Raw genomic sequence first — 24,079 nt, forward strand, 5'->3', positions numbered from 1 at the left:
TGACCTTGAACTTTCACCACTCAAAATGTGCAGCTTCATGAGAACGCCGCTTTGAATTTATTTATTTATTTTATTTTTTGACCTTTGATCTTGAAGGATGACCTTGACCTTGATTTTCCACCACTCAAAATGTGCAGCTTCATGAGATACACATGCATGCCAAATATCAAGTTGCTATCTTCAATATTAAAAAAGTTATGGCCAATGTTAAAGTTTTCGGACGGATAGACGCCATATATTTGACATTTGACCTTCACCTTCACCTTTCACCACTCAAAATGTTCAGCTCCATGAGATACACATGCATGCCAAATATCAAGTTGCTATCTTCAATATTGAAAAAGTTATGGCCAATGTTAAAGTTTTCGGACGGACAGACGCTATAAATTTGAGATTTGACCTTGAAGGATGACCTTGACCTTTCACCACTCAAAATGTGCAGCTCCATGAGATACACATGCATGCCAAATATCAAGTTGCTATCTTCAATAGTGAAAAAGTTATGGCCAATTTTAAAGTTTTTTCGGACGGACAGACTGACTGACATACTGACACACTGACATACTGACGAACAGTTCAACTCCTATATGCCAACCTACCGGGAGCATAAAAATGTAATCATACCTATGAAATGCTCATCTCTCTTCAGGCCATCATTCAAGGATTTCATCAACTCGTACGGATTAACCTCCATGTCCTGTGGGGAAATAAAAGAAAAAGGTTTTAAGGCAATGGTATCTTGCAATTGTATTAATACATCAATACACAATTAACAGAAATTATAGACAATTGGGAACAAATATTAGCATTTTGTTCAAAACATAATATTGCTTTCAACTGAAAATGACCCAAGAGAAAAGCGCATATTAAATGTTGTTACTTACTTGTTATTTACCTACAAATTAATTATTTGTATTTTAACACCATTAGTTATCTTTATGTCTTCATAAAATACTTTCAGGCAAGACAACCCTGGTCTTGTATTCCTCCAAACTCCTTGAAATAATATCCCAAACTATACAAGTATTGTTCAGAGAAAACAAAGCTTAATGCATGTGCTTAAAGTGTTGTCCTTTATTAGCCTGTTCAGTATGCATAGGCCAATGATAGACGACACTTTTCCCTTTCATTAAATATTTTCTTTGAAGAAAGTCTCTTCTAAATAAAAAACCAGTCTAGTCGGAAAGTGTCGTCCCTGATAGGTGAACGGATTACAGCTGGTGAACTTACCTCCCCTGATACAGAGTAGAAAAACCTCCTAAACTGCTCCTCCTGCTCGTTGTCAGCCTGTACCTGAGGTAGCGCGATATCCAGCTTCTCTGATGGCTCATCTGTGCCTCTGAAACAACACAACATATACCATTAATATTAGCAGCATTCTGTGAAATCTGGGCTTAATGCTTGCAGTGATTTTTTTTGCTCAAATTTACAGCCGAATTTCGGCTGCTTCCCAATCGCAAAAATACACATTTTTTTCCCAAAATTTTGACCAAAATTTCCCAAAAAAGCCCAACTTCCAAAAAAAAAAAAAAAAAAAATATTTTTTTTTTTTTTTTTTTTTTTTTTTTTTTAAGAAAGAAGTCTCATATAACTTAATTATGCTTTCTTAAATCTAGGTCTCAACTTTATTTTTTAAACATCTTACAAAATATATAACTTGAATTTAGTCATTTTTGTCCATAAATCATTCCCAAACTTGCCACTTTTATTGATTAAAAAAAAAAATTGACCAGACCTTTTCTAGAAAACTCCCTGAACATGCACTTAAAAACAATATCACTTCTGTTACTTATAACCCTTATAACCCTATTTATAATTCTTAATTTTTCCCAATTTCATGGTTTATCGGGCTATTTTTCCCAATTTCACGGTTTATCGGGCTAATTTTCCCAATTCAAATGGCACAGGCTGTAACAAATTAAAGCAAAAAAAATCACTGGCTTGTGGGTAAAGTGTCATCCCAGATAAGCATGTGAAGCCTACAAAGGAAAATAAGGGACAACGCTTTCCACTTTAATGGTATTTTTTGTTGAAATGGAGTCTCAAAGCAAAAATCCAGTTTAAGCGGCAATGTTCATACCTGATTAGCCTGTGTAGACTGCACAGGCTTATCTGGGTCAACACTTTCCACACATGCATTAAGCAAAGTTTTCTTATAAAGAGGCTCACATAATCACATACAGCCAAGCTGAACATGTTTGCAATTGCCTACCAAGGAGTGCGTGTAATGAGTTATGGGGTAGCATTATTTTCGTTTTGACTGAAATAATTGCTAGTTCAAGTTTGCCATTAGTAGAAAGGATTGTCTGTGACACACAAACATATTTCATTTTATTTGACCTTTTATACGAAAGAGATGATACACTTAATTTATCAACCCACAGGACAATTACTGAAATGAAAGAAAAGTTGGTTTAAGCCCCTCAAACAAATAACTCCTAAACAAAAAGGTTTACCAAAACATTTTCTTTGCAGTTTTGTTGGACCAGCAGGCAATAGCAAACAAACAAAGATATTTTTAATGTTGGCCTAATGTATTATGGACATGATCAGGTGAATATAGGCTTACAACTCATAGAAATTCAAAGTCTTGCAAAACAGCAGTATCAAAATATTTATCTTAATATATTATTATTAAAACTTTGGTCATGATTTCCCATAGTGTGGATACTCGTGTAAAAAGAGCATGCTTGAGTATGCAAATTGTTCAATGACCTAAATCCAAAGAAAAAAGTTTGTGTGTGAATGAGGTCATAATGCATTTCAAATAAAATAACATTTTAAAGTACTATACCTTTAATCTGAGATATATATATATGGTAAATCAAAATATACACAATAGATAGTTTAAGCCCAAAGTCCTGGGAAGACACTTTAAAGTCAATTTTCCAAACTGATACTCAAGTACTTTTATCTCTCGTACTTTTATCTCTCACAGGTTCTACACAAAACAGTTGTCTGTTGCACTTACTCTGCAGAATTTTTATTTTCAAAGAAGAATCTCAAGTAGAAGTCCGCCTCTTCGTTGACGTCGTATGCACACGGCATGAACACATAGTCACCGGGTGGCAGCACTAGGCGCTGGATGATTTGCCGCGAGTTTACAAACATATCACAGTTAGCTACACGATCATTGAGATCAAAATAGTCCCGTTTTAATGGCAGTGGATAGCCAGATTTATACTGAAATAAAAACAGGCAAATCTATAGATCTAACAAGAGCACCGCCTTGCGGGTGCAGACCGCTCATCTATTTTCTTTTTAAAGGTGAAGGGACTCTCATTTTCAATCACAAAGGAGGGAGGGGTGGAGTGAAGAGGGGTGTATAGTGTGGGGGCGTGGACGTTTATAACATTATCTTCCAAAAATGCGGAAAAAAATTGAAAAAAAAAAAAAATTGGGGGGGGGGGGGTAGATGGGGGGGGGGATTCTTGGGTGTGATGGTTGGACGGTATTTCAAACATAAAATAATAAAAATAAATATTTGTGTTTTTTAACCGTTTCAAAAAAAATTAATTGGGGTGGGTTGGGTTGGGTGGGGGGGGTATAGTGTGAGGGTGTGGTGGTCATTTGTTAGATGATCTTAAAAAAAAAAAAAAAAAAAAAAATTGGGGGGGGGAAATTCGGGGGGGGGGGGAGGGGTATTATTGTGTGTGATGGTTGGACGGTATTTCAAACATAAAATAATAAAAATAAATATTTGTGTTTTTTAACAGTTTCAAAAAAAAATAAATGGGGGGTGGGGTGGGGGGGTATAGTATAGTGTGAGGGTGTGGTGGTCATTTGTGAGATGATCTTAAAAAAAAAAAAAATAGGGGGGGGGAATTCATGGCAGGGGGAGGGGGGCGGTGGGGGGGTTTTCTTGGGTGCGATGGTTGGACGGTATTTCATACATAAAATACTAAAAATAAATATTTGTGTTTTTAACCGTTTCAAAAAAAAAAATTTGGGGGGTTGGGGTTTGGGGGGGGTATAGTATAGTGTGAGGGTGTGGTGGTCATTTGTGAGATGATCTTAAAAAAACACAAAAAAAACAAGGGCTGTTTGTAAAACATGCATGCCCCCCATATGGGCTCTCCGTTGTAGTGACAGCCATTGTGTGAACATGTTTTTTGTCACTGTGACCTTGACCTTTGACCTTGTGACCTGAAAATCAATTGGGGTCATCTGCCAGTCATGATCGATGTACCTATGAAGTTTCATGATCCTAGCCATAAGGGTTCTTGAGTTATCACCCGGAAACCATTTTACTATTTCGGGTCACCGTGACCTAGACCTTTGACCTAGTGACCTGAAAATCAATAGGGGTCATCTGCGAGTCATGATCAATCTACCTATCAAGTTTCATGACCCTAGGAATAAGCGTTCTTCAGTTATCATCCAGAAACTATTTTACTATTTCGGATCACCGTGAACTTGACCTTTGACCTAGTGACCTCAAAATCGATAGGGGTCATCTGCGAGTCATGATCAATGTACCTATGAAGTTTCATGATCCTAGGCATCAGCGTTCTTGAGTTATCATCCGGAAACCATTTTACTTTTTCGGGTCACCATGACCTTGACCTTTGACCTAGTGACCTCAAAATCAATAGGGGTCATCTGCGAGTCATGATCAATGTACCTATGAAGTTTCATGATCGTAGCCATTAGCGTTCTTGAGTTATCATCGGAAACCATTTTACTATTTCGGGTCACCATGACCTTGACCTTTGATATAGTGACCTGAAGGAAAGGAAAAAACTAGTTTTTTTAGTTTTTTCTTTTGGGGGGGGGGGGGGGGGGGGGGGTTGAGAGGGGCTATAATGTGGGGGTGTGGTCATTTATTAGACAATCTTTCAAGAGAAAATAAAATTTAGGGGGGGGGGGGTAGGGGGGTAAGGGGGGGTGAGAGGGGGTATAATGTGGGGTATTGTAATTTATTAGATGATGTTTAAAAAACATGGGGGGGTAGGGGGGGTGAGAGGGGGGTATAATGTGGGGTGTGGTTATTTATAAAATGATGTTTAAAAATAAAAAAATAAAAAAAAATTGGGGGGGGGGGTAAGGGGGTAGGAATTCTGGGTAGAGGCGTGGGGTATTGTTTGCGTGGAATCCATTGTGGTCTTCAGGTAAGTGTTGTTATGTGAAAGTAATAATAAAATGTGATCACAAATAAAGAAGTTATGGCAATTTAAGCAAAATGTTCAATTATCTAAGTGTGCAAGGGGCCATAAGTATGTCAAATGCTTGATACAGTGGTGTGCTCTTGTTTATAGGTTGGGGTCATGTTGGTAAACAAGTATGCAAAATATAAAAGCAATATGTCAAAGGATATAGGAAATATTTGGGGTAGTACGCAAACTATAACATAGATTTATAAATAATATGCATATTCTAAGTATAAAAGGGGCAATAATTCTTTCAAAATGCTTGATACAGTTGTCTGCTCTTGTTTATAGGTTGGGGTCATGATGGTAAACAAGTATGCAAAATATGAAAGCAATATGTCAAGGGACATTGAAAATATTCGGGGTAGTACGCAAACTTTAACAATTTCTGCATATTTTAAGTGGAAAAGGGGCCATATTATAAAAAATGCTTGATAGAGTTGTCTGCTCTTGTTTATAGGTTGGGGTCATGTTGGTAAACAAGTATGCAAAATATGAAAGCAATATGTCAAGGGACAATGAAAATAATTGGGGTAGTACGAAAACTTTAACATTTTGCACGCTAACGCTAACGGAAACGCCGACGCCGGGGTGAGTAGGATAGCTCCACTATATATATTTCATATTTAATAGTCGAGCTAAAAATGCCTGTTATTAAACTAAAAGTTTCCAACACAAAGAACAAAAATAAGTGTGGGCTATTACGCAACAAACCATAGGTTTTTCGTTTAATCCTTTTCTACTCAGAGGCAGAGTGAAAATTGTTATGTGCAAACAGCATAAAACCAGAATAGCCTGCGAGTAACTCGCAGTCCGTTCAGGTCATATGCTGTTTGCTGCCCATCATTATCTATGGGTTGGAAATGAAGTCTTTAAAACTTGAATCTAGTAAGAAAGGTCTTCAATTAAATATAACTTTCTTAGAGACTACAAACACGTCAAAATACGTATCTAAGTGGTAAAGGGTTGAAGGAAGTGTCTTCTAAACACAAAGTTATTCTAAGCACTATCCCACATGCATTAAGCCCCATTTTCTCAGACCATAGCTCAAGGACTTTTGAATGCATACTCTACTTACTCTATAAATAACAAATCCTATGAAGACGAGCCTCTCTGCCTTGTTCTTCATCTTGCGTCGGTCTTTCTGCATGAGCTGCAGGAGGAAGCTGCACATTGTGTCATCATCCTCATCTGTGTTCTGAAGTCTCAGTCGATACTGCGGGCAGCACCAGTGGGTGTCTGTAAATAGGAGAACAGAGATCTGTGGAAAGGTTACAGGAAAGTCACAGTCGATACTGCGGGCAGCACCAGTGTGTGTCTGTAAAAAGGGGAACAGAGATCTGTGGAATGGTTACAGATAAGCCTCAGTCGATACTGCGGGCAGCACCAGTGTGTGTCTGTAAAAAGGGGAACAGAGATCTGTGGAATGGTTACAGATAAGTCTCAGTCGATACTGCCTTGGGCGTTGCACCAGTGGGTGTCTGGAAATGGGCAATAGAGATACAGCGGAATGGTTACAGATTTGAGTACCTGTTTTTGCGATGTTATTTAATCACTTTATTAAATTAGCGACAAAGTAACCATTCGCTTGAGTGTTCAACATGCAGCCTGCCTTTCCACGAATTAAAACAAAAATAAAATACAAGCTCAGAGCACACCCATGAGTGTGATTCAACTCAACACAGGCTAATCAGGGTCGACACCTTCTGGGTTAATGGAATTTTTCATTTAAGAAAAGTCTCTTGTTGAATAAATCCTGTTTAGACAGAAAGTGTCATCCCTGATTAGCTTGTGCAGACTGCATAGACTAATATGGGATGACAATTTACACACATGCATTAAACCCAGATATCCCAGAAAGGGGCTCCAATCCCTGAACTCACCCCTGAGTGTGGGTCTACCGCCAGCAGTGAATCCCTTCTGCCATCGCCCGTGAAACTCTGAGGTATGCCACTGGCGAGGCATGTCGATCGGGGAGTCGGGCGTCAGGTTGCAGATGTCTACCGTGTCAAAGTTCTTCTGAAAGTCACTGAAATCCATCCTGAAACAGGAGAAAACCAGCATGATTTAAAAACTCAACCTCATTCTATAACAAGAGCTGTCACCATAGGATGACTTATGCCCCCTATAAACGCTTAATGGAAGTTATGAGCTTTTTTCGAAACCTAAACGCAGATTTCAAAACCTAAACGCTGACCCTAAGTTAAAGGTCAAGGTCACAGGGGTCAAAATTTGAGTGCGTATGGAAAGGCCTTGTCCATATACACATGCATACCAAATATGAAGGTTATATCTGAAGGGACATAGAAGTTATGAGCATTTTTCAAAACCTAAACGCAGATTTTGAAACCTAAACGCGGACTCTATCTTCAAGGTCAAGGTCACAGGGGTCAACATTTTTGTGCGTATTGAAAGGCCTTGTCCATATACACATGCATACCAAATATGAAGGTTATATCTCAAGGGACATAGAAGTTATGAGCATTTTTCGAAACCTAAACGCAGATTTCGAAACCTAAAAGCGGACCCTGAGTTCAAGGTCAAGGTCACAGGTGTCAAAATTTGTGTGCATATGGAAAATCCTTGTCCATATACACATGCATACCAAATATGAAGATTATATCTCAAGGGACATACAAGTTATGAGCATTTTTTAAAACCTAAGCGCAGATTTTGAAACCTTAATGAGGACCCTTAGTTCAAGGTCAAGATCACAGGGGTAAATTTTTTTGTGCATATGGAAAGGCCTTGTCCATATACACAGGCATACCAAATATGAAGGTTATATCTCAAGGGACATAGAAATTATGAGCATTTTTCGAAACCTAAACACAGATTTCGAAACCTAAACGCGGACTCTAAGTTCAAGGTGAAGTTCACAGGGGTCAAAATTTGTGTGCGTATGGAAAGGCCTTGTCCATATACACATGCATACCAATTATGAAGGTTATATCTCAAGGGACATAGAAGTTATGAGAATTTTTGAAAACTAAACGCAGATTTAAAAACCTAAACGCGGACCCTAAGTTCAAGGTCAAGGTCACAGGGGTAAAAAATGTTGTGCATATGAAAAGGCCTTGTCCATATACACATGCATACCAAATATGAAGGTTATATCTCAAGGGACATAGAAGCTATGAGCATTTTTCGAAACCTTAACGCAAAGTGTGAGGGAAAGACGGACAGACAGACAGACGGACAGTCCTATCACTATATGCCCCCTTTTCTTCGAAAGGGGGCATAACAACTGGGCTTAATACATGTGCCTAATGTGTCATGCCAGATCCAGATCCCAGTCCACACAGGCTAAACAAAGACAGCACTTTTCCCTTTTATGGATTTTTTTTGTTTAAAGGATGTCTTTTCTTAAAGAAAATCCAGTTTGGAAGCAAAGTGTCTGGTGCAAAAATCTTGTGCTTTGGATTAAGGCCATAGACAATTTAAGCCTTGTTGTGGGAAACTGGGCTTTATGCATGTGTGCAAAGTGTCATCCCTGATAAGCCTTTACAGCATATAGGTTTAGAATAGACTGTCTTTAAACAACCATTCCATTAAAGTAAAGTCATTCCTGATTAGCCTGTGCACTTTGTACAGGCTAATCTGGGACAATACTCTTAGCACATGTTTCATGCCTGGTTTTCCAAAACGACGCTCAATTGTTAATAAGAGCTTTAAACTTATACGTAACCCTGAACAATCCATGGTTATTGTCTTATACCCACACTCGGCTATGAGCCGCGTTATGCAAAAATGGGTCTTATGTAAAAAGCTTATTAACATACTCAATCTGGTCAGTAACTTCTACTTGCAATAACTAGACCTCAAAACCTTGTCATACTATATTACCGACAGAGAACAATTGACCAGATTGAGCAGATCAACAGACTGGTCTGGAGCTATGCTGGCTGCATATGGCATAAGAACCATTTGTGCACGATGTGGAGCTATGCTGGCTTCATATGGCATAAGAACCATTTGTGCAAGATGTGGAGCTATGCTGGCTGCGTATGGCATAAGAACCATTTGTGCACGATGCGGCTGATTTGTCTTCTTTTGTTTCTGGTTAAATTTTTGATACTTTGTTACTTGGTAGAGTTGATAGAATAATGGCATATCTCATAGAAATTGTAACATCATGATGTCAAAATAATGACTTCATTTCACAGTTTTATAGTAATTGACATTACTGACTGTCAGCTTCCTTTATTGTTTTAAATCAATTGTCCTTTTCTTTTTCTTTCTCTTGTAAGCATGAGATTTAAAAAAAATAAGACTACAACCCCTACATCCCTTGGTCAACAACATACACTGCCAAGACTAGCTGAGCTTGAGTAGAGATAAACACATTCACACTTTATCTTCACATGCCTTATCCCTTTGCAACTTAGATACATATTTTGACGCATTTGTAATCCCTTAGAAAGTTAATTTAACACCTTTCTTACTAAATTTAAGTTTTAAAGGCTTCATTTCCAAACCTTAGATACTGATGAGCAGCAAACAGCATAAAACATGAACAGACTGCGAGTTACTTGCAGGCTGTTCTGGTTTTATGCTGTTTGTACATAGCCATTTTCACTTTGCTTCGGAGAGGGAAAGGGTTAATCATACATCTATCTTACCAGAACTCCCCTGGGTCCCTGAAGACTGGTCCCATCCTTACCAGAACTCCCCTGGGTCCCTGAACACCAGTCCCATCCTTACCAGAACTCCCCTGGGTCCCTGAACACCAGTCCCATCCTTACCAGAACTCCCCCGGGTCCCTGAACACTGGTTCCATCCTTACCAGAACTCCCCTGGGTCCCTGAACACCAGCCCCATCCTTACCAGAACTCCCCCGGGTCCCTGAACACCAGCCCCATCCTTACCAGAACTCCCCCGGGTCCCTGAACACCAGTCCCGTCCTTACCAGAACTCCCCCAGGTCCCTGAACACCAGTCCCATCCTTACCAGAACTCCCCTGGGTCCCTAAACACCAGTCCCATCCTTACCAGAACTCCCCTGGGTCTTTGAACACCAGCCCAATCCTTACCAGAACTCCCCCGGGTCCCTGAACACCAGTCCCATCCTTACCAGAACTCCACCGGGTCCCTGAACACCAGTCCCATCCTTACCAGAACTCCCCTGGGTCCCTGAACACCAGCCCCATCCTCTCTTTCTCCTGGTCTGGGATGCTCTTCCACTCTGATGACCTGAATATACGCAAACAACCATAAACAATTATATAGGTTATAAAATTATAATAATAATTCTCATAAACAATACTTAAATTTATCTGATAACAAGAGTGCCAAACTGTCACAAGATACGCCCGTTTGAAGGTTTTGGACAACTTGATAACTTTACCATGACCCATATTTGAACTTGACCTACATATCATCTAGACACAACTTCTGACCAAATTTGGTGAAGATCAGATGAAAACTACTTCAATGAGAGAGCGGACACCATGCTAAATGATTGAAATGCACTAAGTGACCTCATGATCTAGTTTTTGACCCGGCATGACCCATATTTGAACTTGACCTAGATATTGTCTAGACACAACTTCTGACCAAATTTGGTGAAGATTGGATGAAATCTACTTCAATCAGACAGCAGACACCATGCTAAATGCTTGAAATGCACTAAGTGACCCTGTGACCTAGTTTTTGACCCTGCATGACCCATATTCAAACTTGACCTAATTATTGTCTAGATACAACTTCTGACCAAGTATTGTGATTATCGGATTAAAACTACTACTATTACATAGCGGACACCATGCTAAATGCTTGAAATGCACTAAGTGACTCCATGACCGAGTTTTTGACCTGGCATGACCAATATTCAAACTTGACCTAGATACTGTCCAGATACAACTTCTGACCAAGTTTGGTGAAGATCGGATAAAAACTTCTTCAATTAGAGAGCGGAAACCCTGCTTAATGCTTGAAATGCACTAAGTGACCCTGTGACCTAGTTTTTGACCTGGCATAACCTATATTCGAACTTGACCTAGATATTGTCTAGATAAAACTTCTGACCAAGTTTGGTGAAGATCAGATGAAAACTATTTGGATTAGAGAGCGGAAACTGCTGTGGACGCCGACCGACCACCGGCCCGCCCACCTGCCCACCGGCCGCCAAGGTGAAACTATTATACGTCCCGTTTTTTTAAAATGGGCAGATAAAAAGGACCAACAAAAAATTTCAAACGGACAGGTGGGTGGGCAAAACATTATTTTATTGTAGCACACCTTTGTTTATCTTACCTGTTTTTACTCTACACATTAATTTTTCTCTTAAATAATGATGTTCAAACGGAAACTTTTAATTCTCTATTAGCATGCTTTTTTAATATGTATTTGTAAATTAAGCGAATGATGGATTGTAGCAAAAATGAATGTTAATGGCTTGCACACAATAAAGTTTTGGGTTTGTCAAAATAAAAAAGTGTGGTTCAACTGATAATGTCAGATGTTGGTCACCTTTCCCCCCAGAGCCCATTCCATCGCACAGGGGTTCCCCAGGGGTTGCGGACACGAATCAAGGTCACAGGCACTTGGCCATTGGCAGACATCAAAAGAATCTGAAAAAATAATTTTTTGTTTTGTAAAAGGAATCAAAAAATAAATATGTTTATTTATTTTTTAGGTTCCAGATTATGCTCTCCAGGGCAAATTCAATAATTTAAAATTGATTATTCACTGTTTCAGCCATAAATAATTGGGAAGGTTATAAATATTTTTTTCTGGATTACTGTTAAAGGCATAATATTATAGTCTAATTAAGATACTAGACTCCCCCCTATTACTGGGATATAAGTTGTCCGTTTATATTTGGCGCAGTATGCAGCCATTGCACATTGGCTTATTTCCTTCCCCGATACCCATTTATACTCCTCAGTGGAGAGGAGCAAGCCTGGGATTAATTGTTTTGCTTTTTTGTTACAACTTTGTCCCAGTTCCTAAATTAAAACAGCAAATGAAATGGATTTTCAATGATGCTGCACTGAAAATGTGTGCATGCAGGGCCCTCAATCTATCAAATCTGCCGAAATTTTTTGCCGCCTAATTTCGGCGGCAGTCCCCCACCTGTAAAGTATACTTTTTTCTCCTTTTGGGGGGAAATTTTTTTTATTTATTTTTTTAATAGAAAGATGTGTCTCATGATAATTATATCTCAATTCTATTTCAATTTAATCTTTTCAAACATACTAAATTATGAAAATTGCAATGAATATAGTGCAAACATGTACAAATGTAATAATGAGAGAGTAAGTAAAAAAATCCCCCCAAAAGGGAAACGCTGCGAAAATTCCCCCTCCTTAGGACTGCGGTCCCCTTCCCCCAAAGTAGTGTGAGGGCGCTGGCATGACCGCATTATTTCGATGTCACTTCTGGAAGTACGAGTCTCTTTCTGAGAAAACAGACCTGAATGCATATGTGTAATATGTGTAATGCAGATTTGATAGTTTAGTCTGCTTATATGGACTTAAGTAAAGGCAGGTCTCTTCTAAATAAAATCCAGCCTAGGCAAAAAGTGTTGTCCCTGATTGCATGACTTAAGCCCTATAGTGTTGTCCCTGATTACATGACTGAAGCCCTATAGTGTTGTCCCTGATTACAAGACTGAAGCCCCATAGTGTTGTCCCTGATTACATGACTTAAGCCCTATAGTGTTGTCCCTGATTACATGACTTAAGCCCTATAGTGTTGTCCCTGATTGCATGACTTAAGCCCTATAGTGTTGTCCCTGATTACATGACTGAAGCCCTATAGTGTTGTCCCTGATTACATGACTGAAGCCCCATAGTGTTGTCCCTGATTACATGACTGAAGCCCCATAGTGTTGTCCCTGATTACATGACTTAAGCCCTATAGTGTTGTCCCTGATTACATGACTTAAGCCCTATAGTGTTGTCCCTGATTGCATGACTTAAGCCCTATAGTGTTGTCCCTGATTACATGACTGAAGCCCTATAGTGTTGTCCCTGATTACATGACTGAAGCCCCATAGTGTTGTCCCTGATTACATGACTTAAGCCCTATAGTGTTGTCCCTGATTACATGACTTAAGCCCTATTGTGTTGTCCCTGATTACATGACTTAAGCCCTATAGTGTTGTCCCTGATTACATGACTTAAGCCCTATTGTGTTGTCCCTGATTACATGACTTAAGCCCTATAGTGTTGTCCCTGATTACATGACTTAAGCCCTATAGTGTTGTCCCTGATTACATGACTTAAGCCCTATAATGTTGTCCCTGATTACATGACTTAAGCCCTATAGTGTTGTCCCTGATTACATGACTTAAGCCCTATAGTGTTGTCCCTGATTACATGACTTAAGCCCTATAGTGTTGTCCCTGATTACATGACTTAAGCCCTATAGTGTTGTCCCTGATTACATGACTTAAGCCCTATTTTTCCAGAGCAAGGCTCATTGAATTGAGGCTTTTATGGAAAAACTCTGATAAACAAGACTATTGTCAAGCAATATAAGTCCCCTACCAGTGAAACTCCACCATTTTCAGCAATATTTCAAGTCTATTTGTTGCCATAGAAACCAGAATTCTTGACGTACGAACAAAATGAAATGGCGTGCATAATCTCCAAATTGCCATCTATCCATGTTTCAAGCTTCATGAAAAAATATGAAGAACTTTTAAAGTTATTGCAGGATCCACCATTTTCAGCAATATTTTAAGTCTATTTGTCGCCATAGCAACCAGAATTCTTGACGTAGGAACAAAATAAAATGACGTGCATAATCTCCAAATTGCCATCTATCCATGTTTCAAGTTTCATGAAAAAATATAAAGAACTTTTAAAGTTATTGCAGGATCCACCATTTTCAGCAATATTTCAAGTCTATTTGTTGCCATAGCAACCAGAATTCTTGACGTAGGAGCAAAATGAAATGGCGTGCATAATGTCCATATTGCCATCTATCCATGCTTCCAATTTCATGCAAAAACTATGAAGATCTTTTACAGTTATCGCAGGATCCAGAAAAGTGTGACTGACAGACTGATGCACAGAGTGCAAACCATAAGTCCCCTCCGGTTTCACCGGTAGGGGACAATACATCAAATACTTACTGATGAGAGTGGTTTCTCACTGACATTGTGAATAATATTATTATTGTAAAGTATATAATAATACCGCAAGTTAACTTTAGAGATGACAACAAATGTTTACTGTTGTTGACCTGTTACTCAGTTCAAGAACTAATAAATTAGTCATAACTCAAGAGATGATAACTAATAATTAGAAATAATAGCATTAACTATGCCCATCATGAAACTTACATGCAAAAACAGCTTATCAAGTTGTATTGGGAATCAATATCAGCATTTTCAAGTGAACCTTTCATGAACTTATGTTGAGTTATTCATGCTTAATAATATTACTAATGGTCTGGTTTCCAATTGGCATAAGATGTTGGAATGTATTGTCTGTTGACTTGTATACTTTAAGATAATCAATGTGCCTTTTCTAGAAAAGCAACTTACTGTTGTAGGTTACATGGCTATGCATCAAGTATCAATCAATACTGAAAACACATTTTAAGTTAAGAGTAGTGACTAAGTATGTACTTATAATAATATGATAACACACACGAAGTCAACACACAAAATGTTAAATTTCCAAATATAAACTACAGCATTACATTTAAATTTCAAAACAGTAAATTTAAAAAATGATGTCAAAGATAAAACATGAATCTTTGTAAAGATGAACGAGAGCCTAGTCAAATACAAATTCATAAAATGGTTTTATTCATGTGACCACAAATTCAAATGTGCATAACCATCCAGAAACTGTGTGGCTTTACATTACAAACATATACAGTTTAAGCAGGATAAAGTTACCCGAATAATGTAAGCAGTGTAACAACCCGTTTATTGTTCATTTCAGTTGAGATCGTCCAGGCGTAAGATGCAACAAAAACTTTTGGTGTCAGGTTACAACATTGAAGTTACATTTAACACGGACCAACCCAACCCACAAAGAAAGCCTGATAGCATCTCTACAACTGTGCAGAGAGCATTGACTCAAATGGCAAGGGCAGGGGTCTGAATACCATGGCGTACAATGAAACAATATCAACAATGTGAAAGAATAATGACAACACTAAATGGCATCTAAGTGGTATGCCATTAGGTCAGTTCATGACTATTTTCTTACTGTACAAGTACCAGTTCCATCGGGTTTAACCAGGTTGTTTTTTTAAACATGTTTGCAAATTCCTAACCAAATGTCTCCAGTGATAATGTTAAATATGAATTCAAACATTTAGCCACGTTCTGGGAGAACTGGGCTTAAGGCATGTCTGTAAAGTGTAGTCCCAGATTAGCCAGTGCAGTCAACAAAGGCTGATCAGGGATGACACTTTCCACTTTTATGTTGTCTTTTTCTTTAAAGAAAGTTTCTTCTTTGTGAAAATCAAGTTTAGACCAAAAGTGTCATCTGCAGTTTGCACAGGCTAATCTTGGAGAACACTATTAGCACATTCAGTGGTATGAAATTATGTTTGTTCATGACTATTTCCTTACTGTACATTTACAAGTCCCATTTGGTGTTTCCAGGTAATATTTTTTTTAACATGTTCCAATTTTTTTTAACAAATATCTCCAAGAATAATGTTAAATATGTATTTAAACATTTAGCCCCGTTCTGGGACAACTGGGCTTAAAGCACGTCTGTAAAGTGCAGTCCTTGATTAGCCTGTGCAAACTGCACAGGCTAATCTGACACTTTCCGCTTTTATTGCATTTTTTTGTTGAACAGTAATCTCTTCTCAGTGAACATGAAGTCTTGATGGAAAGTGTCGTCTGTAATCAGCACAGGCTAATCTGGGATAACACTTTACGCACATTCATTAAGCACAGTTTTCCCAAAACAATTCTCCATTGTTTAATGTCCCTTAAAGCGCGTACCTCTCTCAGGTCAGTGATACTGTAGGCGTGTCCTGCCACAAGACCGTTGGGCAACTCTGTCTCCGTAGCCCCACCCTTCAAAGACTAAAAATAGAACAATTCTGAGGGTAAAAATAGAACATTTTTTAGAGTAAAAAAAGAACAATTCTAAGAGTAAAAATAGAACAATAATGAGACTTAAAAGAGAATGATAAAAATAAATACGCATAGAGGTGAATAAAACAGCTGCAAAACAAAGAAAACAAGGTATATTAAATACTAGTAAAAATTAATGTAAAAAAAAATTATCCTTAGAGATATGTGTCAGCATTTTTCCCCTGTATACATTTGGTACCAGAAAACAGCATCATTCCGAATGCGCCCATTTTTCCCTATTAAAAGATAACAAAATCCCAATTCACCTACATAATTCCCAATTCATGGAATTCAGAAATCAGAGTTACAAATACTTCTGTTTTGCCTACCCAATGAGGCTCAAATCAATCACGTGAGAAACAATTGCCCGGCTTGCCCAATATCAATGATTAACAGTTTGTCACCATGGGCAACTTTTGCATAAAAGACAGACTTCTAACTTTATGTCTGGTACATCCAAATTTAAAGGCTAGGAGGTCAGCATTTCCAACTTTTGAAACCTAATGGAAGTTTATCTGTAATATTGTTGTGGCATAATACTAGTGACTGAATAAAATAAACTAGATGTTAAAAGTTTCCTTTTTTAAACCATGTACTTACACTACGCGACCTGCGATTTATGCCTGAATCTCACATCACCGGGTTAGGGCCAACCCGACAAATCGCGGTGATTCACCGCGATAACACTCTACAGGTGATTCGCGGTGATTCCACCATGATTTCACTGCGACCATCTTGCGATAAAGATCAGCTGTAGAATCATCTCGAAACACCACGATAGGGCAATCACCCTGATTCACGGTGACTACTAGATTTAAATTTCAACTTATTAACTTAGGTCATCATTATTGACGATCACATTAGATCGCGAAAATGTATTCCAATATGAAAGTAAACACCCTTCTTGCTGAATGTTGAATCCTGATTTCCAAACAAGATCTGTATTTGTTGAAATAACAATTGTACAGTACAGTACAGTTCACGCAAAACCAACAAAGTCCGAAAATCTGGAAATTGGGCATATATGGGATTATTGAGTAATGGATGAAGACCGAAGAGATTGCATGTATGCGATTTAGAAAGTTGAAACGTATGTATCGAGGAATCGAGAGACTCGGGGAAAATACGACTATAACATTACAATCAGTTATGAGTTCTCGATGGCTTCAAACTGTTAATTGCATAATCAAAAACGCAATTATCACTCCTCCATGTGTGGTATCCTACAGCTAGGTGTAAAAACGGTTTTGTTTTATACGCGGCATTTAAAAAGACAGAAAAAACCTGTCAGGGACATTGGTGTGAAATACATTTTAAAAAGGATACTCAGTCTTATATCTGCTAACAATGCTAATAATCCCATATTGCTATAATCGCTGTGAAGATTATACATGTAACGCAAGAAAATCGTACTTGACCGCGTTTGACCGTGAACACGGTGAGTCGCAATGAATCACCGCGGAGATTCTTTTTATAGCGATGATCATGCTTGACCTAGCGCCATGAAACGCGCAAGATCGCTGATTTTTCACCCAAAATAAATAATGACCACCGCCTGTCGGAGATTTAGGAAAAAATCGCGGGTCGCGTAGAATATTATTTGTTCATGCTTTATGAAGTTTTTCAGCGCAATTAATCAAATACCCAATTTGGATGAAAATGAAACATTTATTCATATTGTATTTTATTTTATTAACATAACATTGATTCAAATACAGCTTTTGCATATGAGAACTTTGCCAATACAGCCCAGCCTTAAGCCAAAAGTTACATCTATTCAGAAATTGTTCAAAACTGATCATTTTTTATAAATTTGATACAACAACAAAAATGATAAAAAAATACTAATGAGCCTTGTCTGGGAAAATGGGGCTTAATGCATGTGCCTAAAGTGTTATCCCAGTCTAGCCTGTTCAATCCCCACAGGAAAAATCAGGGACATCACTTTCTGCATAAACTGGATTTTCTCTAAGAAGAGACTTCCTTTAAACCAAAAATATCACAAAACCAGAAAGTGGCATCACTGAATAACCTGTGCAGACTGCACATAACCTGTGCAGACTGCACAGGCAAATATATGACGACACTTTACGCACATGCATTAAGCCCTGTATTCCCAAAGTAAGGCCCATATGAACAAGGCTAAAATTGATAATAAAATACCAATGTTTCTAAACATACATTGATTCCACATCCTATGAGAGACTGCCGATCCAGGGACTTGAAGAGAATGTTCACGATGCTCCTTGGCACGTCCGCGTTTGGTCCACGCAGGATGTACCCCTCAGTTATGCCCCCTGTGAAGTCAGTCAGTGCATCAGCCACATTACCACCCTTGAGAGCCTCGTATGAACCATACAGCCTTAAAACACAGACCAATTTTTGATTTTATATTACAATTGTTTGCTGTTTTTATTAGATCAAACTATTTTAGGGTCACTGGAGTCCCATACAAAACAAAGCCCTTATCAATGATTGTGCATAACTTCATATTGTAATTTAATATGTCTCACAGTCTGTTTATGTAAAATTGTCAACGATGTAGTGTATATTTTAAAAGTTATACTCAGTTTTTACTTTTGGAATTGCCTGTAAACAGCTTAATAAAGACTTAAATCATCCCTGTAAAAGTTTCATAATAAATTCACATGTCCATTTGTCTAATCAGAATTAAGACATGTTTTTTCAACTTTCTGGTAAAAACTGTAGAGAATAAACATCACATTTCTAACCATCTTTGTAAACCACTTTTATGATTATTCATAATTATATCTTATTGATTTTTTTAGTTATATAACGGCTGTATTGATTCTATTTATAGTAATCGCCACCTCCCATTGAATTCTTCATAAATTAAGGGTTGTGCATCAGGGCTTTTTTCTTCCTTTATAAGGGCCTTATGAAGGCCCCTTCCACAAAGAGAAAGGCCCCTTCCCCTAAGACAATGTCTTTTAAATGATTCAATTTTCCCCAAACGTTAAGCTTACTTTAGAAAATGTCTTCCCCTTTTTCAGTTTTGTAAATAATTTTACCCCCAAAATGGAAGGCCAGGCCCTTTACCCAAATCAACACAAAAAAGCCCTGTGCATAATCATGTCTTCACCTTTTTATTTTAATTCAAAGTTTCATAACCATATCTTAGGTACATTCTGAGTTATTAAAATTAATTTTCCTTTTCTATTTTTAGTACAACTGTGCCCGACAGCTTACCTCTGGTAGAAAAAAGTATCGATTGAAATACTTAGATGGCCCTTTACAGTACCTTCAGTGCTTTTTGAGAAATTGCAGGATTCAGTTTTGAGCACATACATGTACATAAGGATGGGACTCACTGAGTTTATACCTCAACACACGACACATGGAGGGTATACCTTTCCTAATCTCTTGTTAAACAAAAGGGTTATATAATTATTTTATATTTGGACCACTGTTACAAACATGTACTATAACTGTCACATGAACTGTTCAAGAAATTGGCATATGCTGTCCTTCAACAGCCTGCCAATTTTTTGCTTGTTTAACCTTAATGCATGTGTGTAAAGTTTCATCCAAGATTGGCCTGTGCAGTTAGCACAGGCTAATGAGGGATAACACTTTCCACTTTTCCCCTTTTTTCTTGTAAAGGTAGTCTGTTCACAATGAAAATCCAGTTAAGGCGGAAAGTGTCATCCATTATTAACCTATGTGAGTTGCACAGGCTAATCTGAGACAATACTTTATGCACCTATGTGAGTTGCACAGGCTAATCTGAGACAATACTTTATGCACCTATGTGAGTTGCACAGGCTAATCTGAGACAAGACTTTATGCACATGTATTAATCCCAGTTATCCCTGAGGGCTGCTCCATTGTCTGACCTACTTTGCATATGCCTTCTCCAACAATGCTGCCCAGAACTCGTTCTTCTGATGTGAGTGCACAAACATGAGCTCCCCCCGTGACGTCGGCAGTCGATCATCTACGATCACCTCCTTCCATTTGCCAAAGTGCCAGAAGTTGAAGCGGAACAGTCCCGCGTACCAGCCCTCTTGGAAACCCTGATCGGCCGGCACAATACGCCGGAACAGCTCCTGGTGATCTGGACTAGTGAGACATGCTACCGCGGCAACCACCCAGCAATCACCTGGCGACACGGAAGAGTCAATGAGACAGGATCAACAAAATTAATGTTTGTTTAAGAAATGTTTGCAATACTGTAAAACAAGCCCAGTTTTAGCAAAACTGAGCTTAATCCCATTTCATAAAGTGTCGTCCCAGATTAGCCTTTGCATTCCACACGGGCTTATCAGGAACAACACTTTTCCCCTAGACTGGATTCTTGTTTAAAAACAGCTTCTTTTCAACAAAAATTCAATAAAAGCAGAAAGTGTTGTCCCTGTAGATTAGCCTGTGTTGACTGCAAAGGCTAATGTGGGACTACACTTTACACACTTAAATTTACCACAACGCTGCATAAACTACTTACAACTCAGTTTGATACATTATTATCATTAGTAGTAGTAGTAGTTAAAGTGAAATTTTATAAAGGCTATACATATCTGAAATGCATTCAAAAGTTTAAATCAAATGGTTCAAAATTCAAATGTATATATGTTCACAATTGATAAATAAAAGAAAGGGAAATAAATCTCTGATTGTCTTAAAATTATGATTTGCAAATCTGGCAATACAAACAAATTGTTCAACATTTGCAAAAACAATCGGTAATTGTCTAAGAAAATATGCAAAAGGAAGGTATAACCATTGCACATAAATCTGAAAATCTGGAAAACTCATCACTACTCCAGTCTTGCTGATGATTTGGGCTTGCTCCCCACTCACCTAGACTTCCCTGTTTAACATCGAATCTCGTTGATCCGTCAAGAAAGAACGAAGCTTTCTGCCGACTGTAACCAGCTATCTCCTGCAAATACACAAATAACAGCTTTCAAAGATGTTTGAGGATTACATATGAGGCTTAAATGGGGCTTAATGCATGTGCATAAAATGTTGTACCAGATTAGCAGTCTGCAGGGGCTTATCAGGGACTACAGTTTATGCCTTAACTGGATTTTTGCTAAAAAGACACATCCTTTAAAAAAAAAGAGATGTGTTTGTCAGAAACACAATGCCCCCTACTGCGCCGCTTTGAAGCCATATACTTGACCTTTGACCTTGAAGGATGACCTTGACCTTTCACCACTCAAAACGTGCAGCTCCATGAGATACACGTGCATGCCAAATATTAAGTTGCTATAATCAATATTGCAAAAGTTATGACCAAGGTTAAAGCTTTGGGACAGACACACACATACAATGACAGACAGACAGACACATACAATGACAGACAGACAGGCCAAAAACAATATACCCCTGATTATTCGATCCGGGGGCATTAACATTCCTTAAAAGGGGAAAGTATTGTTCCTAATATGCTGTGCGGACTGCAGTCTAAGTTGGGACAACACTTTACACACATGAATTTCCCAGAACAAGACTTAAATAAGAACGTTGATTATGATCAGTTGATGGATTGTAAATGTGTAACCTGCAACATGTAATAAAGCAGTTGTCTGTTCATACATGTAAATGGGTTTATATAATGTTATTCTTCAAAAGTACGGTAGATGGGCTGTACAAGTCTTTTAATTTACAATTAGGGCATTGTTTGCTTAAAAACTATTTTTAAATATACAATATAAAATGAATTTGATTTTTAAATTACAAAATTGTTTACTGTTATTATTGATTTGTCACTGTTTTTTAACTTAATCAGTTAAAGAAAGCGTTATATTTTCTCCCATCATTAGAAATTGTCTTAATTATTATCATAAATATTGTTAAAATTTATTTGAAATATTAAAATGTATAATTTAACACTGAAAAAACAGCAGTTTTGCATTTATTTGAAAAACTGCAAATGATGCTTTAAAATATTCTGCTCATTATATTCACATTTTTGTCAGCAAATATCTCTAATCATTGAGCAATTGATGCTGGGGTAATTATGTGTGACATTCTTTACTTTGATGTGTCCCAATCAAAATTCTACTTCATTCAATGTTAAATTGCATTGACGACTATTGAAACTCTTGAAAGTAATAACAATGTATTGATGGACATTGGTATGAAGACTATGCCAAATATTTTGGTTTAAAGTCTGCTCAAAATCACATATTTAAGATCTTTTTTCAATGAAAGGCGTAACTACTATTGTTACTTAAGTGAAAGTGTATACAAAAGAAACTACAAATGAAATTTGGAGTTTTTCTCTACAGGGCAATATTAGAATGCAACAATAGTGGAAAATCATTTAAATAACCAAAATATTTCCATTTTTCAAAACTATTATTTTCCATTTTTAATAGATATACATGAATATCAAAAGGCTTTATAAGAATTTTGGGTTGACCTAATTGACAGATAGTGTTTAGTGTTTGTTTAGCTTGCTGTGCCTAAAATAATCTTTGCTTTTGATGTAAAATTGATTTATGTCCTTTATTGGCCAGATGTATATAACATGTGAAAAGTTTATCAAATGCTGAACAGAAACCACATCTCCTTTAAGTTATTTTTCAATAGAATTTTATAAGTTTTCATTATATAAAAGCGGTATGTATGTTTTCAATACAGAAGAGTTAATATGCATGTTTTGGCAAATGACACAATGTCAACACAACATGATGGCAATATATGATGGGCATTGAACTTATTATAACGCATATTAAAGCTACAGTGTATGTTTATAGTATCATGACCACATATTATTAATAATTGACATTCAAGTAAAGACTAATGTAAATTGTAATATTTGTTTTTAATATTAAATAAAACTAAGAATACTATTATGCATAGTCAACACTATGATTTAAGAATTGTTACTAAATGGCTCATATTTTTTAAAAGTGGCAAAAGATATATAAAAATGGCGAAAAATGGATGTTAAAAGAAATTTTAACCCAGTGAGAGCCCTGCATTTCACTGGCTAGATCAGTTTTTCCTAATGTTTCATATTAGCCTCTCTCTGTAACACTGGGTTTAATGTATGTGCGTAACGTGCCAGTGCAGTGCGCACACTTTAATCTGGGGCGACACTTTCCACCTAGACTCTTTTTTTTAAGCGACTTTCTACAGTAAATTCTATAAAAGCAGAAAAGTGTGGTCCCTGATCAGCCTATGTGGACTAAGCACAGGCTAATCTATGATGTAACTTTACGCACATACATTTAGTTCGACTTGCCCGGAGAAAGGCACATAATTATTCAGAAGAAGCCTCCGCAAGTCCATTGTGTCATATACCTAAATAAGCTATTTCAACAGTTTAAATATTTACATTTCACAAATGAATGTGCATTGTCAACAACTGACAAATGGAATTATATGAAATAGTTTGATGTGAAAACTTTGGACAAAAAGGTTAGTTGTAAAGACCAAAAGTTATATCAATATACATTGTGTGAGAATAATTCAACATTATAAGGCATACAACTTACACTGTACTTTATAATGTCATTTTGGCTGCGCAGTTCCGATAAAAAAAAATATTAAAACTTAAATGAATTTAAAGTGACTAGTTCACAGATTTTTGTAGTTTAAAACGAATGAATGCATTTACTTACAAAACTCAGGGATTTCAATAGACGCAGAATCATGCGTTTTGACGCGAGCAAATTAAAAATGACTCGTTTTTGACGCAACCCTTTTTTCTGCTGTGCGTCATTGTGACGCATAGAAAATTTGACCCGTGCATCAGCCAGTTTACATCTCGAGTTCCATGGTAATAAATCCCGCTGTGCTCCTAATTGAAATTCATGTTTCAGTATTTGAAACTCGGTCTATAATTGAGGGAATACCCCGGGCGTTGTTTATCTTATCTCATCTCTTCTAAT

The 24,079-nt window shown here is 37.5% G+C and overlaps 1 protein-coding gene across 1 annotated transcript in view; it reads right to left on the bottom strand.

The window, feature by feature from the left end:
* Positions 1-24,079, bottom strand: part of LOC127871229 (calpain-9-like) — a 40,529-nt gene that overhangs the window by 9,121 nt on the left and 7,329 nt on the right. The window contains exons 3-13 of the mRNA XM_052413971.1: positions 21,033-21,114; positions 20,073-20,334; positions 18,393-18,573; positions 16,077-16,160; positions 11,621-11,721; positions 10,265-10,342; positions 7,034-7,191; positions 6,229-6,389; positions 2,972-3,183; positions 1,231-1,339; positions 625-697 (exon numbers count right to left, since the gene is read on the bottom strand). Coding sequence (XP_052269931.1) covers positions 625-697; positions 1,231-1,339; positions 2,972-3,183; positions 6,229-6,389; positions 7,034-7,191; positions 10,265-10,342; positions 11,621-11,721; positions 16,077-16,160; positions 18,393-18,573; positions 20,073-20,334; positions 21,033-21,114 — 1,501 coding nt within the window. The remainder of the gene's footprint in view (positions 1-624; positions 698-1,230; positions 1,340-2,971; positions 3,184-6,228; positions 6,390-7,033; positions 7,192-10,264; positions 10,343-11,620; positions 11,722-16,076; positions 16,161-18,392; positions 18,574-20,072; positions 20,335-21,032; positions 21,115-24,079) is intronic.

Source organism: Dreissena polymorpha, chromosome 3, assembly GCF_020536995.1.
Source record: "Dreissena polymorpha isolate Duluth1 chromosome 3, UMN_Dpol_1.0, whole genome shotgun sequence".
NCBI classification, from domain to species: Eukaryota; Metazoa; Mollusca; class Bivalvia; order Myida; family Dreissenidae; genus Dreissena; species Dreissena polymorpha.